General features: G+C 46.5%; 1 protein-coding gene across 1 annotated transcript in view; it reads right to left on the minus strand.

The window, feature by feature from the left end:
* The window catches only part of SNX29 (sorting nexin 29), a 585,133-nt gene that overhangs the window by 89,134 nt on the left and 477,949 nt on the right, over window positions 1-18,050 (minus strand). Inside the window, exon 19 of the mRNA XM_025369629.1 lies at window positions 4,366-4,506. Within this exon, the coding sequence (XP_025225414.1) occupies window positions 4,366-4,506 (141 nt within the window). The remainder of the gene's footprint in view (window positions 1-4,365; window positions 4,507-18,050) is intronic.

Below are 18,050 nucleotides of genomic sequence, written 5' to 3' on the forward strand. Positions count from 1 at the left end.
AAGAAAGAAAGAAAGAAAGAAGGAAAGAAAGAAAGAAGGAAAGAAAGAAAAGGGAGGGAGGGAGGGAGGGAGGAAGGAAGGAAGGAAGGAAGGAAGGAAGGAAGGAAGGAAGGAAGGAAGGAAGGAAGGAAATGAAATTCTATCAACCCAAAGACGTCTTGTCTAGAGGTGTGCCATAATTCCAAGTGGACAAGTGAGTTATCCCTGAAGTAACCCAATCAAAGAAAAGATTCTGACATGGCGAGTTTTTCTGGGCCAATTTAGAATCAACACACTCCAGAGATTTTGCCCTTGGGATATTAAAGCAGGTGTCCTGAGTTATTAGGCCCAGTGGGACTAGCATAAGCTGGGCCTTGAAATAAATTCACCAATGGCCTCTGTTGGGTGTCGAAGGTTCTGCATCTTGACTCAATCCTCCTTTGGAAATGGGAAGAATCACTCAGATCTGTCCTGAGCAGCAGCTAAGGTGGATTTAAGGGAAGTGTGTATGTCTTAGCCAAATGCAGAGAAAAAGAAAAAAGGAATCAAAGGACAATCACAGGGCCAGGTATGGCCCCTCCTGTTACTCACACCTGTAATCCCAGCACTTTGGGAGGCCAAGGCAGGTGGATCACTTGAGATCAGGAGTTTGAGACCAGCCTGGCCAACATGGCAAAACCCTGTCTTTACTAAAAATACAAAAATTAGCCAAGTGTGGTGGTGGGCACCTGTAGTCCCAGCTACTCAGGAGGCTGAGGCAGGAGAATCACTTGAACTCAGGAGACAGAGGTTGCTGTGAACTGAAATTGTGCCACTGCACTCCAGCCTGGGCAACAGAGCAAGATTCGGTGTATATATATATATATATGTGTATAAAAGACAATCATAGTTCAACCAGCTTATTAAAAACTAATTAGAAGTTAAAAGCAGCACAGGCTAGAAATGGAGCTGTGGCCCCAAGACTGCTCATGACCTGAGCGGTCAGATCCACCCCCACCACGGGGAGCAGGACCATAAATCCGGTTAAGAGCCAGCTGGTGCACTCGTACCCGCTGGTCATTATTGGGCCAGGCCCACTAAGATGGTGTCTTTTATTCCCAAGCTTGTTTATGTGCAAATAGGGTTATGTTGGGGGCAGAAAAGCACATTGCTCAGTGGACAGAGGCTTCACAGGGGAAAGGTCCACCGCTGTAAGGAGTCAGCCCTGGGATTAGCAGGGGCAGATCGTCTCTCCAGCCTGGCGATGAGGGTGGACAGCATGAAGCAGACCCAGTTCCCTGCTCCAGAAGCGGAGGTTGCGGTGAGTCGAGATCGCATCACTGCACTCCAGCCTGGGAACAGAGTGAGACTTTGCCTCCAAAAAACCAAACAACAACAACAACAGCAACAACACAGTTCCCAGCTCCTGCACAGGAGAGACCCAGGACATCTTCATGTTCTCTTTCTACGCAACACAACTCCGGAAAAACCCTCCCACACCTCAGGGCTCAGCCTCATCTCGCTAAACTCGAATCCAGTGTTTTCAGGACTGGTGAGATTCGCTTTGTCTTAAGTTTTGTGTAACTGGGGGGCTTGAGAAGGGAGGAGGTGGGAAAGGAGTTGAGGCTGCAGGGAAAGCATGGAGCAATGTCTAACATGTGGTGGGTGCAATAATGGCTCCCACAGACGTCCACACTCAAATCCCCAGAACCTCTCATGACCAAAGGGACTCAGCAGATGTGACTAAGTGAAGAATCTGGAGATAAAGGGTAGGGTCGGGGGATTATTTTAGATGATCTGGGTGAGCCCAATGTGATCAAAGGGGAATTCTAAGAGGAAGAGGGTCAGAACCAGAGAAAAATGTGACTGTGATGACGGAGGCAGACGGCTGAGTGATGTCTTTGAAAACAGAAGGCCACAAGGCAAAAATGAGGGTGGCCTTGAGAAGCTGAAAAAGCAAGGAGCGAACTCTCTCCTGGGGCTCCGGAAGGAAGAGGCCTGGTTGATGCCATGATTTTAGCTCTGTGATGCTCATTTTGGACATCTGACCTCTGGAATTGTAAGACAATAAATTTGTTCTAGGTCCCTACATTTGTGGTGATTTGTGACAGCAGCAAGAGGACACTAACATAGCAAGTGTTGACCAAACATTGGTGATAAGTTCTTGGAAACTAAGATTTCAAGCTAAATACAGTACTTTATGCCCTAGGAACCGAACTCTTGTTTGTATCAATTTCTCCATGCTAAAGTTCATTTCATAACACAATACGTCATACTGCTTAAAGCTGCAGTTCCCATGCACGCCTGGATAATGTTAAGCCAGGACTCACCCCTGGACAATGTTAAGTCAGGACAGTGTAAAGCCACAACCTAAGACTTTTCCTCATCCAAATCCCCTCATTTCCACCTTGTGCTACAATGGCGTTCCCTTAGCACAAGACGCAGGCAGGTTCTGCGAAGAAGCTGTCACGGAACGGCCACTCCAGGTTCGTGTTTCTTGCACATAAGGATGTCTTATAATTTGATAATACGCTGGTTAGCAGCATGTTTTATGACATTTTAGGACATTCCAAATGAGTCCCAAGATTTGTATGAGCCTACGGGTCATTAGATTAAATCAATATATAATTTTCCCCTCTTTTCAAAAGAATTCTTATACTCCTTGCTACGAACAAGTATAGAGTTTCTGTCTGCCATGTGTAGCGGTTCAGCTCTACTTTTCCTCAACAGAAAAATGAAGGACAAATGTATTCTGGGCCTGGGATAAACCTGCTTTGTAACTGTTTATGTTCAAATCGAGCACACCTTGGCATGATCAGGTTTCAATCTCTTTTATACATAGAAATCTACACACATGTAAACGTAAGGGTCGGGAACAGATTTCCCTATGAAATTCCCAAGTGCCAGGAGTGGGTTATGGAAACTCTTGCTCTGTGTTTCTGTGATAAAGATCAAGGAAATCCTAGCACGGTACCTCCTGAAGACAGAAACTAGGGATTCGCCCTATATGGCATCTGCCACATGGCTTTGTCAAAAGATAGAAGGGCAGTCCTCATACTTCCTCACGAACAGCATCACCTAGAGGGCTTGTTCAACCCAGACTGCAGGGTCTCAGCCCCAGAGCTTGTGAATCAGCAAGTCTTGGGTGAGCCCAAGAACGTGCATTTCTAACCAGCTCCCAGGGGTGCTGCTGCTGCTGCTGGCGGGGGCCACACTTTGAGAACGACCATGGCAGAGAGATCATGCTCAATACAATGCCCGATGTCTTACACGTCCTGAGAAAGGTCACGGCTCTACCTCCCAATTGGACTGTCCCTGCCAAGCTATTAAACACATACCGAAATTGATGAAGTGCCTCTGTCTCCTTCTTGACTCTCAGCCAAAGGTTCTCCAGTTTGGCCGCAGAGTGCAATCACTAAGACAACTATTCAACCCCTCTATGCCCAGGCCTCACTTCAGATAAATCAGAATGGGGATGGAGGTGGGCCACAGGCAGTCCTCAGTGGTTTCCAAAGCTCCCCAGGGGATCCAAAGTGCAGCCATGACAGAGAACCGCTTCCCTAAGCAAACATGAGGAGTGACATCATGATGCCTCCTGGCTGAAGCTGACTATTTGACAGGGCTCCAAGACAGGTCTAGACACGGGTCTGTCTTCTCCAGGGCTGGACCCAGCCCTTTGCACAATGACACACAATTGGTGCCCAATTAATGACTGCTGAGTAAATAATACTAATCAACCAACAAGCTTGCAGAGGGCTAGCACCTCCTTCCTCAAGGGTACCGGAATGAATACACAGAGGCAAATTGGGTCATCATAAATCATTAGCCTTCACAAGGCAAATAAACATATAACAACAATGACAACAAACTCCTCTGAGAAAGTTCGACTCCACAGTCACAAGTTGAAGTGAACATCATGACAACGATGGATGAAAACCAGAAAAGCATTTTTCGTTCCAGAACAGGGGTTGGCAAACTAACCTACAGGCCAAATCCAGCTGCTATCTATTCTTAAAAATAAAATGCTATTGGCACACAGCCACGCTCATTTGTGTCTGCACTGTCTATGGGGGCTTACACAGGACCCCCGCAGAGGTGAATATTTGCCTCTGAAATAGTATAGTCCCCAAAGCCAAACATATTTACTCTCTGGCCGTTTAAAGAAAATGTTTTCCAACTTCTTGCCCTAGAGAAATGAGAGGACACACACACACACACACGACGTAATGGTGACCGTCTTTACGTGGTGGAATTATGAGTGGCTATTTCTTTTCTCTATTTTTTTCTTATATCCGCCAACTTTTCTTTAAGGACCTTGTGTTTTTAAGTAACGGACTAAAGAAGAAGAATAAATAATCCATTTTAACGCAGGCAGTGACAAGTGAGCTTCCCGGTGTGGGACGGTACCTTGTTTCCGATGGCCTTTTTGGGTGGGAAGTTGTAGGCCCTCACTTGAGGGTACTTGTTTTGTAACTTGTGGTGCAAACTCCTGAACTCTGTATACCGGCGATAGATGTTCCATTCATCGTCTTTTATCCGGATGTAAACCTGTCAAGAAAGAGACAGAAAACGTAAATTCCTCTTAAAACCCTTATTATAAAGGAGTAGGATTTCGGCAATGCTTTCCCCAAGAAAACCAGTTGCAGCAGGAGTCACATCTGTGTTACACACCACTGGATGCCCAGTTCCTGGCATAGAGCAGGGACTCATTGGTGCTGGCTGAACAGATGGCTACAGGAAACAATGACTAAATCAGGCAAGTTATGGGAACAACATACTGTATGCCATTTTCCCAATATCAACAGAGATCCACAGCCCAATTAATAGCAGAGATGCATTTTCATGTTTCTGTCATGTGTGTATTGCAGCACTAACAGCTTGCCGGTGAGAGGCTAGTCAACCTTTCTGGCCACTTGTTTCCTCATCTGTAAAACAGAGCTGAGAGCAGCACCTCGCTCCAAAGGTGGTTTGGAGAGCAATGTGGTGGTGCCTGGGACCACTCCGACCACCACAAAGACAAGGTGGAATTCAGTTTCAGAAAGAAGGGAGGGGGCCAGAGGTGAGATCTGCCCCACTACACAGAAGGCCGTGTCCTGATGGGATAAGCATAACCGGGACATAGAATTTCTTCATTTTAATCAAGTTATGACTCCTTAGAGAACACTCTGGGGATACAAAATGTGAGGGCTGTTTCATCAGCTTTTTGCAGGCCTTAGCACCTTCCAGGGGCAAGTAGCGACTTCATCACAAGGAAAAATAGAGAAGGAGGAGAGACATCAATCCACTTTTTAAAATTACATGAGTTAAGAACAACCCAGAGAGAAAAGTCCCCAAGGATAAAGGGCTATTGTAATTTACACTCCATGAATGTCAATACACATCTTTAAAACTGTATGACCATGAAAAGAGGCATCTCTAATATGAGTGATAAATTCTGTTCCTACGTGAAAGCCACTCATCAACCCCGAACACAGACATTATGTGTTCGAACTCTGGTATGGCGACCATAGAATGTCTCACGTTATTCTCTGAACAGGAGGAAGGACTACAGACTCAAATCACACCCAATGTTTCAATAACGAATGGATAGATGTTTTTGATGGAGTGAGATGGAGAAACAGAATGCCTGTCAAGTTTACAGAAGTCCCGGGGTCTCTGATGACCTTAAGGAGCAATAATGTCATCCCATTATTGTCGACATCACATCACCAAACCTACAATCAGATCAGTTACTCAAGGCTTCTTCAACAAACAAGAAATACTCATCTCTAATTTGTTCAAGGTAATGTTTGAGGGGTCTTTGTATGAGCAGCTGAATGTAGTTCTCATCCTATATATCTTTTTTTTTTTTTTTTTTTTAAATGAGACAGTGTCTCACTCTGTTGCCCAGGCTGCAGTGCAGTGGCATGATCTGAGCAACCTCTGCTGTTAGTGCTGCAATACACACATGACAGAAACATGAAAATGCATCTCTGCTATTAACTGGGCTGCGGATCTCTGTTGATATTGGGGAAAATTGCATACAGCATGTTGTTCCCATAACTTGCCTGATTTAGTCATTGTTTCCTGTAGCCATCTGTTCAGGTTCAAGCGATTCTCCTGCCTCGGCCTCCCGAGTAGCTGGGATTACAGGTGCCCACCACCACACCTGGCTAATTTTTTGTATTTTTAGTAGAGACGAGGTTTCGCCATGTTGGTCAGGCTGGTCTTGAACTCCTGGCCTCAGATGATCTGCCTGCCTTGGCCTCCCAAAATGCTGGGATTATAGGTGTGACCCACCACGCCTGGCTGTCACCCTATATATCTTGAATGGCCCATACCTGCTTATGATATATTCTTATAAATGTCCAAACATCCCTTGGAGAGTGGCAAGTTCAATCACTTCTCTGGTCATCATACGTAATACTAATTTTCTAGATCAGGGTGGGCAAACTATGGCCCCATGGGCCCAATGCAGCCACATTCATTTGTTTTGGCTGCTTTTGCAATACAGACAGTCCCTCACTTAGGATGGCAATTGTCTTGCAATTTTTCAAGTTTATAATGGTACAAAAGCAATAAGCATTCAGTAGAAACCACACTTCAAATTTTGACCTTTTTTCTAGGCTAGTGATGTGCAGTATATTTTACATGAGTTGTTCAACACTTTATTATAAAATAGGCTTTGTGTTAGATGATTGTGCCTAACTATAGGTGAATCTAAGTGTTCTGAGCGGTTGAAGGTAGACTAGGCTGAGCTACGTTGTTCACTAGGTGAAGCGTATTAAATGCATTTTCAACTTACGATATTTTCAACTTACAATGCGCTTATTTGGACATAACCCCATCATAAGTCAAGGAGCTTCTGTACAGCAGAGTTAAGAAGCTGAAACAGACCATACAGCCTGCAAAGCTAAAAGTGTTTTTTCTGGCCCTTTACAGAAAGAGTTTGATAACCCCCAATCTAAACAATCAAGAAGTCATTATTGTTATTTTTCCACCAGCATATCCAAGATCTGGTGTGGAGAGGGACAGTCCTTTCCAAATCTTACCAGCCACTGGGTGAGCTCCATTAACAACCTGAGTGTGGCCCAGGAATCCCCAAAGCAACCAAAGCTTCTCCAGTGATTGACAAGCGGGCAATTTCAGGAACCCCGATGTAATGCACAAACTCACCCGTCAGACAAGTCATGCAACCTTTCTGGTCATTCATTTCCTCGTCTACAAAATGGAGCTGAGAACAGCATCTCCCACCCAAAATGATATGGAAATAATTCAGGTATACAAGCAGTGCAGCTATGCCCAGGATCACTCGGGCCCCCCTACAGACGGGGAGGAACTGGACTTGGGTTACGAATGAGTAAAGATCTGGACTTGCAATTGTCAGCTCAACTGAACAAAAGGTCACATCCAGATAGGACAAGCACACGTGGGCGTACACCTTCTTTATTGCAACCAAGTAGAGAAAACACGAGCACTGCTTCACCAGCCTTTTACAGGCCCTAGCATCTTCCAAGGATATACAGCAACTATAATACATCACAAAGGAAACCAGAAAAGTGAGAGAGAAATCAATGCAATTTAAAAAATTACCCGAGTTAAGAACAGCCCACAGGGTTAAGCCTCCAATGATGAATGGCCATTGTAATTTGCATCAGCGAATGTCAATACGCGTCTTTAAAACCTCTTTAACGTAATAATAAAAACAAGTCTCTCTCCTGTGAGTGATAAATTCTGACTCTACATTTTTCATAAAGGGCATGCAAAAGCCCACTGGTTTTGCTCCCTGGAGTCCTGAGTCTCCCCCTTCTTCTCCAACTGCTCTCTCTCCACCTTCCACATGGGCACCTCCTCTCCTGCCCATGCCCTGCCTCTTCCCGGAACACACATGCGCACTCCCAGGCCTGCACGTTTCATGTTTAGGCCAATGACTCCAAAATCTGTATCTCTAGTCTGGACCTCTGATACAAACTCCAGACCAGGACGTGCTATCCCCTAGGTACCTAAAACGCATCAGGCCTAAACTGCACCCAGGATCCGCCCACCTATTATGTGTTGAGTCCTATCCCAAGCACTTCATACAACTCACTGCCCAGCCTCATGTTAACCTGCAAGGCCGATGGTACGAACACTCCCTTTTCAGATGAAGTAATGGGCTCAGAGAGGTCACATCACTTGCCCAGGGTAGATGGGGAGATAAGGAATTTGAACCCTGCCCTCTGCCTCTAACACTTTCTATCACAGTGTTACCGGACAGGGGTTCTGATCCAGACCCCAAGAGAAGGTTCTCGGATCTCAAGCAAGAAATAATTTAGGGCAAGACTGTAAAGTGAAAGTAAGTTGATTAGGAAAGTAAAGGAAAGCCGGGCGCGGTGGCTCAAGCCTGTAATCCCAGCACTTTGGGAGGCCGAGACGGGCGGATCACAAGGTCAGGAGATTGAGACCATCCTGGCTGGCTAACATGGTGAAACCCCGTCTCTACTAAAAATACAAAAAACTAGCCGGGCGACGTGGCGGACGCCTGTAGTCCCAGCTACTCGGGAGGCTGAGGCAGGAGAATGGCGTAAACCCGGGAGGCGGAGCTTGCAGTGAGCTGAGATCCGGCCACTGCACTCCAGCCTGGGCAACAGAGTGAGACTCCGTCTCAAAAAAAAAAAAAAAAAAAAAAGGAAAGTAAAGGAATAAAGAACCACTACTCCATAGACAGAGCAGCCCTGAGAGCTGCTGGTTACCCATTTTTATGGTTATTTCTTGATGATATGCTAAACAAGAAATGGATTATTCATGCCTCCCCTTTTTAGACCATATAGGGTAATTTCCTGCTGTTGCCATGGCACTGGTAAACTGTCATGGTGCCGGTGGGAGTGTAGCAGTGAGGATGACCAGAAGTCACTCTCGTCGTCATCTTGGTTTTAGTGGGTTTTGGCCAGCTTCTTTACTGCAACCTGTTTAATCAGCAAGATCTTTATGACCTGTATTTTGTGCCGACTGCGCATCTCATCCTGTGGCTTAGAATGCCCAACCATATGAAAATGCAGCCCAGTAGGTCTCAGCCTCATCTTATCCATCCTCTATTCAAGATGGAGTTGCTCTGGTTCAAGCATCTCTGACAACAGCAGTCTGCAGCAGTCACCCAGAATGCTGAAGGCACCAGGAACCCCAGGCCAGCAATGTGGGTAGCTGGAACCAGGAGCCCTTGCCTTGTTCTCCTGAAGCCCAGGCACCTCTTAGCAGACCCCGTGTTCTTGGAAAGGCCTCCTTGCTATCAGACGTTCCAGTCTCACCTCATTTGTGCCTCTCCCTTTGGATCTAATCGAATCCAGTCTAATGCCATTAAAATTACCCGAAATTACCCCAATGGCTGATCCACAGCAACAATGCTCCAAACATCCAAAGTTAGGAAACTTGCTCTGCAAATTAACTTGTCCTTGAATTATATATACTTAACCAAATCACGGACTTATTTCACTAAGGATTTCAAAGGGCTTAGGCCCCGAATTGTTAAGAGTCTCTTGTTTTGTTTGTTATTTTAGAAGCCTCTCCCCTCCAAATTAAGTTTGATCAGCCTCAATTCCTTCTGCTTGGGCCGTAAAGATAATAATTCCTCGGAGGGATGAAAAGAGTTGACCTCTTCTGACACAACTAAGTTCCCTTTTAAAACAAGCAATAAAAAACCACTTTATGTCGGATCTCCTCGACTCAGCAAAAGAAGATTAAATCGGAGGGTAATATCTGTAATCGGGCATCGGGGCAAACCCTCTCTTGTTCATTTTAGGAGGAAGTTCAAATCTGAAGATTTCTTTTCCACTGAGAAGAATTACCCTCACAATGTCTGGAATAACAGTGGAGGTAAAGGGAGGTTAAGGGGAGAAAAAAATGCAAAAACTTCAGTCCATCAATGAACAGAATCTAGAACAAGCTCGAGCACAGATAAGGTCTCAAGGAAACGCTTTCTTTTTAGAAGATGAAGAGCGTCTACCAGTGTTCTTATGAGACTTTCCTGTGCCCTGTTCTAATCAATAGTGCTCTCCTGCAATGCTAAGCACTATCCCCTAGATTTCTTCCCTTTTTTTTTTTTTTTTTTGAGATGGAGACTCACTCTGTCGCCCAGGCTTAAGTGCAGTGGCGTGATCTTGGTTCACTGCAACCATCCATCGCCTCCCGGGTTCAAGTGATTCTCCTGCCTCAGCCTCCTGAGTAGCTGGGATTACAGGCGCCCACCACCACGCCCGGCTAATTTTTGTATTTTTGTAGAGACGGGGTTTCACCATGTTGGCCAGGCTGGTCTTGAACTCCTGGCCTCAGGTGATCCACCCACCTCGGCCTCCCAAAGTGCTGGGATGACAGGCGTGAGCCACCGCAACCAGCCTTCCCCCTGTTTTTGAACTTGACCTAAATGGAATTAGTGTATGCTCCTCTGGGTCTAGTTTCTCTCACTCAGTACTGTGGATGTGAGAAGCAGCTATGTTGCTGTGTATGGCCCTCAAGTTCCTTTGCACTACTGCATAGTATTCCACTGCATGAATATTTCCCTGTTTGTATCTACCTGTTCTGCTGGGGTGGACGTCGAGGTTGTTTCCAGTTGCGACTTTGATGAATAAAGCAACTATGAACATTCACATGTGTGGCTTTTGCACTCGTGTCTTTTGGGGTCATAGACTTCAGCGTGAAAAGTGAAATCAAAAAGCGAGGAGGAGAAAACATGGCAGAATGTCTTCGTGACCTTGGGCGGGAGAAAGGATTCTTGTGCAGGGCACAAAGGAGCCTTCTGGGCGCTGGAAACATCCAGGATCTGTATCTGGGCAGTGGTTATGAATGTCCATACAGAAGTAAAATTAATTGAACTATAAACTTAAGATTTATACACCTGATCATATTTACGTTAATCCTGAATTTAAAAGGAAAAACACAACAAAGCCCTGCCTTCACTGTCCTCGGGAGAGTGAGCTTTCACCCTAACTCGTGGGGTGGGGAAGTCTAAGCCAGGCCATAGATGGGGCAGGAGGCAGTGCCAAGGCTCTGTGGGTGCGCCTCCAGGGGGACCTCACACATCGTCATATGTCAGCATCAGGAGGGAGACCAGACACTGGACTCTGGCCTGAGAGAGAAATGGGTTTGAATTCCAGCTCCACCCCTTGCCAGACAAGGGATTCTGGATAAGTTAATTCACCTCTTCAAGCCGAGTCTCCATTTGGATAAATGAAGATAGTGCTAGAGGCTAAATCTTTGGGAGAGGAGGAGAACTGGGCAATTATATTCAGGACAACATTTTGTACACATACTAAAACATCTAACAACGAAGCAGTCAACGTTTCAGGGTAAAATTTATCTCAGACACACACATGCACAAACATGCACTCCCACAGTGGGGTGGAAAAGAAGAAGAGGGTAGGGAGTCAGGCAGACAGAGAGAAAGAATGAAGATGTAAAAGCTTGCTTTAAGTGGTTGAAGCCCTCAATCTGCTTTGAGGGTGTGCCAAGCATAGGAATGGGCATCTTTAGCCCAAAGCACGTCAGATCTCAGGTGCTCCTACAAGAGGCAGAATGGCAGCGTGAAAGGGCACAGCTGTGTAGGGAGGGAGGCCTGGGTTCACATCCTCACAATTCCCTTTGCAGCTGCTGTGACCCTGGGGATGACATCCCACCTTGAGACTCAGCTTCTTCATCTGTTAGACAGGCCAGTGCCAATGTCACTGGGTGGTTGTGAGGTATCGTGCCTCGCCCATGCCTGGCAGGCAATAAGCAATGGCAGCTGTTAATATTGTAACCCTTATCACCTTCATCATCGGCTGCCTTTGTGTACATGAACTTCCCTATTACAGAATTAGGGCTAATTATAGGATGTGCAATCATGAAATTAAAGCAGGTAATTACCATGCCTAATTAATTGTCAAATGCTAGGCAGGCGGGGAAACACAAACATAAAGCACGCTCTGTGGATTGGGCAGCTAAGCATCCCCTCTGCTTCCAGAAAACTCAACAGCAACAGCAGAGTTCAGGAAATGACCTTTTTGAGTGGGTTTCTGAGTGCTAAAACAAAACCCGGGAAGCGTTCCCCGCGCTTCTGACTCAGAACGAGCTCAGTGCACCTCTCTGCTGGCTGCAGGCCGGCCTGGGCATTTATCCAGCCCCTGCCACACAAGCCCCCAGGTTCCCGGGCAAGAGTGCTGTTTTAGGAGGAAGACCTCGTAGGAGATACTTGATGGATGTTGTAAACCCCTGCAAGGATCAGACCCCACAGAGAAACCCGCTGACATGAAGGCGGCAAGAACTCAGAAATAAAACAGTCACTGACACACAGCGAATGTGGAACCAACACGTCAGGCTTCCTGCAGCATCGACCAAATGCCTCCCTCTCCATTTCAAACTTCACGTAACTCCTTAACAATCCAAAGTCCTGCACCTCAAAACTAAATACTTTTTTCTGCATGTTGTAATATCCAAGAGTGAAAACTAGTATTAACTGGAACTTTCTTGGACATACGGAAAAAGTTGTACCGTTTCACAGCACCTGTCATGTGCCAGACATGTTACGCACAATGTTCACAAAATGCCCTGCGATTTATTTTTTATTTTTATTTTTTTGAGATGGAGTTTTGCTCTTCTTGCCCAAGATAGAGTGCGATGGTGCGATCTCAGCTCACTGCAACCTCCGCCTCCCGGGTTCAAGTGATTCTCAGCCTGCCTCAGCCTCCTAGGTAGCTGGGATCACAGGCACAAGCCACCATACCTGGCTAATTTTGTATTTTTAGTAGAGACGGGGTTTCACCATGTTGGCCAGGCTGCTCTTGAACTTCTGACCTCAGGTGATCCACCTGCCTTGGCCTCCAAAAGTGCTGGGATTACAGGCGTGAGCCACCCTGCACCGGGCTAGCCCTGCAACTCTGTATGCCTTAAAACAGACGTGGAGCAACTAAGAAATGCGCTCTCTATCCCCTAGGGAGTGAGCAGCGGAACTAACACTGGGCCTTCAGTAATATGCTGCCCCCAAAGCCCATACCACATCTTCTCCATCTCAGAGAAAAACAAGTGCTATCAACTCTCTAAAACCCCGATCCCCTTTATGCAGATTGTTGAATGCAGAGAGAGTCAGACGACATGAGGATAACAACGATTTTTCAAAAAATGGTTTCAGGTTCCCAATTCATTTTGCTTCCTTAATAGCCAGGAAATGAAATGATTTGTGTTTTGGTTCAAGGCCTGTGTTAATGTATCCTAAAAAACTTTCCTTTTAATGAAATGGCTTCATGTGTTATTAACTATAAGTGTCCTCACTGCTAGAACAAAATGCCTGAATTACGGTATGGCCGTGCCGATAGAGGGATATTATTGCAGCCAAATGCCGAGAATAAGATGAGTAACTCAGCCCAAGAAAAATGACTTCTCAGTTCACTGGGTTATGTAAATGAGACAGACGAGTACAAGAGGAAATGCATTATTTACTAAGAATTGCCAGCACCATTCCACAGACCTTTGAAAGAAGGATGTAGTGTAAAGGTTTGGATGTGGCAGAGACCCAGCCAGTCTCTGCTTTACCTGGAACCAGTACAGTAATTGTAGCTGAAGAGCAGCCTCTGTGACTCGGAGAGAACTGAGGTGCACACATTATGTTCACTCCATTTCAGCCCATGCTCTACTGTCTCTGGACATTTGACTCAATGCTTCTGAAAGTGGCATGGCCGGAACTGCCCAAAGACCAGCTTTCCAACCCCCCGCCGCTGCCTGCGCTGTTTATTAGTTTTGAGACATGATGAGAACTGGACGCTAGGTTGAGGGTGTGTACTCCTCCTTCAAGACCCTCCTCAAACCAGGTCTCTTTTCCCAATCCCCACTGTCCCCCAGGCAGAACCTCCTCAGTCACCACCAGGTAGCCTGTTGTATACCAACCTCGGGGCTGGGCCCTGGGGCTATCATGGAGAACAAAATGAGGCAGGATCCCCACCTCCAGGGCTCAGTCCTCGGGGACCTCAGCCGACCTGATGCCAATAATCACCCATAGGAATACAGGCTTTCAAAGGGAGATGAGGGCTGCGGGAGGGGGCCTGGTTCTGCCAGCAGCACCACGCCTGGGAGTGGGGCTGGGTTCGCTGAGCTTTGATGTTTGATCTGGAACCAAAATATTGAGTCAGAGGTTGGGCACGGTGGCTCACACCTGTAATCCCAGCACCTGTAATCCCAGGCTGAGGTGGGCAGATCACTTAAGGTCAGGAGTTCGAGACCAGTCTGGGCAACATGGTGAAACCCCGTCTCTACTAAGTACAAAAATTAGGGGGGCATGGTGGCGGGCGCCTATAATCCCAGATACTCAGGAGGCTGAGGCTTGAGAATCGCCTGAAACTGGGAGGTAGAGGTTACAGTGAGCTGAGATCACACCACTGCACTCCAGCCTGGGTGACGGAGTAAAACTCCATCTAAAAAAAAAAGAAAACAAAGGAGTCAGAATAGACAGTCCTGGAAGGGAAGCAGCTGTTGGGCAAAGGGCAGGGCAGAGGGGATATGTGGCAGAGGCTTGTGTAACAGGAGACAAGTGAAAGGAGGCTGGGGCAGCTGGAACAGGGAGGACGAGGGACCCAAGAGGATGCCAGAGGTGTCCAGGGCCCGGTCCGGGACGTTAGAGGATGATGAAGTGGGTGGAGCCACAGAGCCGGAGCCATAGCTGTTCCCTCTGTCTGGAATGCCCTGTCCCTGGACAGACTCGACGTCTATCCCCACACTCCATGAGGCTTCTGGCTCAACTATCACGGCTGACCCCAGCACGGACCACCATGTGGCATGCTAGGTAGACCTGTTTGTTGTCTTTCTCCTCCAACCAGAGGATGAGCTCCATGAGGACACGAATCTGGTCAATTTTATCCAAAGGAAGTACAAAAGAAACACTCAGTATATATTCCCAGGACTAAATTTGTAAGAAGGACAGAATGAATGAATGAATGAAGGAAGGAATGGACAGGTCAGAGCGGATGCAGGCAGTCTATTTGCCTGTCCATGAGAGCACTGCCAGGGAGCGTCTTACTGACAGGTTCTGCCCCTCTCAATCCCACAAAAGCAGGATGTCACCTGTGTGTCTGTGCGTGCGCCTGATAGATACATGTCAAATACACGAACCAGGGGCCGCTCAGAGCACGGGACTGTCGTCTACATTTCTTACGGATTTGGAAGAGGAAAATGAGAGCATGGATCTTTGCCCTAGTGAGCCATAGTCATTTATACACAAATGGGTTTTCTTTCACTCACTTTTAGATTACTGGAGAGAGAACATAGATGTATGTCTCTAAGAGAAAAGGAAATATTTTTAGCACTACTGGCCATGGACCATGGTTGGCCCATTCACTTTCACTTGCCATAAGCCCTGATGGAGAGGAATTTGCCACTCTCCCTTACTGAGTCTGAGTCACTGGTCTAGCACAGAGCTAGTTATTAGTGAAACAAGGACTGAAGCCCAGGTCTGCCTGACTTCATGGCCCACATCTTTGCATCACTGGCCACTGCCCTTTCCTTCACACCTAGGAAAGCTAGGGGAAAAGGTGGGCACTCTTGTTCCCATAACTCACTGAATTTCTGGTTCAGGTGCCCACCCGTTGGCTCTAAAACAAAGTCTATGAGTACATATGCCATGGACTGGACCATTTCCAACAAAGGAAGATGCAAATGGCCTCTGTTAGAGGACTCATGGAACAGTCTCCACTTTATGTCACCCTGCTAAGTTAATGGACTTGCCAATCCCCTTGGAACCCACCGAGGACCTCAGAGCCCAGGCAGCCAACTGTTATGGCCTCTTTCAGTCCCAACTGCTGCCAACACCAGTCCCTGCCAGAAACCTAAGGAGGAGACAACTTAAGCATGAAACTATCCATGCTTTGGTTCATGGCTGTTGGGCTGGCGCTCCAGGTAAATCATGGTGAGGCAGAAAGCTGGCCTTTTCAAGGGAGTGGTGGACACGAGCAAGGCAGGAAGGCCCCTCTCAAAGATGCTCTGAAGACCGGGACTCCGGGAGGGGGTTGCCACATCTGAAGGCAGCTTCATCTGGTAGTAGCCATTAAAAGTTGTCCCCGCTGCCATATCTCTCTCCCATGATCCCTATGCTGCTGTATATACAGTTTTATTAAAAGTTCTAGCCTGATGTTATTATGAGACTTTTCTAAATTTGTTTTTTCAGATGGTTCACTGTTAGTGTATATAAACACACCAGATTCTGTATGTTGACTTTGCATCCGACAACTTTACTGAATTTACTTATTAGTTCTGGCAGTTGTGGGTTTCTTTTGTTCTGCTTTCGTGATCTCTTTAAGGTTTTCTATATGACATGATATCATCTGCACATAGAGATAATTTAACTTCTGCTTTAACACACACACACACACACACGCTCTCTTGGGGAGGTAGTGGATATGTTAATCTGATTGTGGCAGTCATTACACAACGTATACGTACATCAAATCATCATGTCGTATGCCTTGAATATATACAATTTTTATTTGTCAACATTTAAAAATTTAAAAACAATTTAGCTCTGCATCCCCACCCAAATCTCATCTTGAATCGTAGCTCCCATAATTCCCATAGGTTGTGCGAGGGGCCCGGTGGGAGATAATTGAATCACGGGGGCATGTCTTTCCTGTGCTGTTCTCTTGTTAGTGAACAAGTCTCATGAGATCTGATGTCTTTATAAGGCGGAGTTTCCCTGTACAAGCTTTCTTTGCCTGCCACCATCCATGTAAGATGTGACTTGCTCCTCCCTGCCTTCTGCCATGACTGTGAGGCCTCCTCAGCCATGTGGAACTGAGTCCAATTAAAGCTCTTTCTTTTGTAAATTGCCCAGTCTCGGGTATGTCTCTATCAGCAGCATGAAAATGGACTAATACAGAGGTGATATGCAATGAAAAAGTTCTAGCCTGGCCTCAGTTGTGTTGTGTGGATATAAGGCACAGGCCCAGCTGTCACATCTGGGTTTGAGTAGCAATGCAGAGAAACTGCCTCCGCCCCCAACCCAAGTCAGAGCGACAATGACCGCTGGTGGGCAGCAGTGCCCAGGATCCTGGCGTCCTAACAAGTGGCGTCTTCAGCATGTGCAGCGGCAGCAGGGGCCACAGAGAAAATCACAAGGGTCGAGTCCCTGAGTCCACGTGAGGCGGCTCCTGGGAAACTCAGAAATAGCTGGAGCCACGGCAATGGGAGCTAATTTCCGGCAATCAAGCTGCTGGGGGCTCCAGCGATCATAGCAGGGGGATGTAAAAGGAAGTATGACTTCATCCTGCAGTCACATGTTGCAGTCTGGATATTTGAGTCATGCACATGATCCCCCCTTAGCCATGTGCATTGCTAAACTGGCTGCTCCATTTGCAGCACTGATATTCTGCAAAGAGCTTTCTATTTCCCTGGGAAGGTAGAACAGGCTTCTGCTTCTCTCTTCATAGATATAAATACCTGCCAAGTCTTCCTGGGATGGGGGGAGGCAGCAAGGAACAGAAGCTGGAACCCTGTTTATTCTGAAATCATGGACTTGAGACACTGCTTATGATATATTGATAAGTATGATTCTAGTCACGTGTGTGTATGTGTATCATTAAATCCCCAGAAATAAGACTGGGATACAAATTAAAACATTAACAGTGGCTGCTATTTCCTTATGGTGATAGATTTTTATTTTTCTTTATCTTTTTTCAAGATTTCAAAATTTTTTCTTCTACTAAACAGACTTTGATAGCAGAAAAATTAAATTACTTATTTTTCAAGTAAGTGGGACTTCTGGTTGACACTGTGAAGACAACGCACCTCCAACCCTCCATCTTCTCCCCAAATGCAATCGGATGGAGGCTAAACTGCAGAGGTACTTGAAAAGGCATGGTCACCTCCGAAAATGAAAGGCACATCTCTGTCGTTCAGGAACAAAGAGGCAACGTACCAGAGCGAAGGGGGAAAGTGAAGCTGACCATGGAAGCAGGGTCCAGCGCAGGCTGCAGGGCCAGGGCTGAGAGCTCGCTGGGGACTAGACCCACGGCAAGAGATGGAGCCCAGCAGCCAGAGGAAAGCCACAGCTGAGGCCCAGAGTGTTCAGGGTGTTTGAGATACTGATCTCCACATTGGCCTGAATATTTTCTCATATATAAGGGAGA

This window comes from Theropithecus gelada, chromosome 20, assembly GCF_003255815.1.
Source record: "Theropithecus gelada isolate Dixy chromosome 20, Tgel_1.0, whole genome shotgun sequence".
Classification (NCBI taxonomy): Eukaryota; Metazoa; Chordata; class Mammalia; order Primates; family Cercopithecidae; genus Theropithecus; species Theropithecus gelada.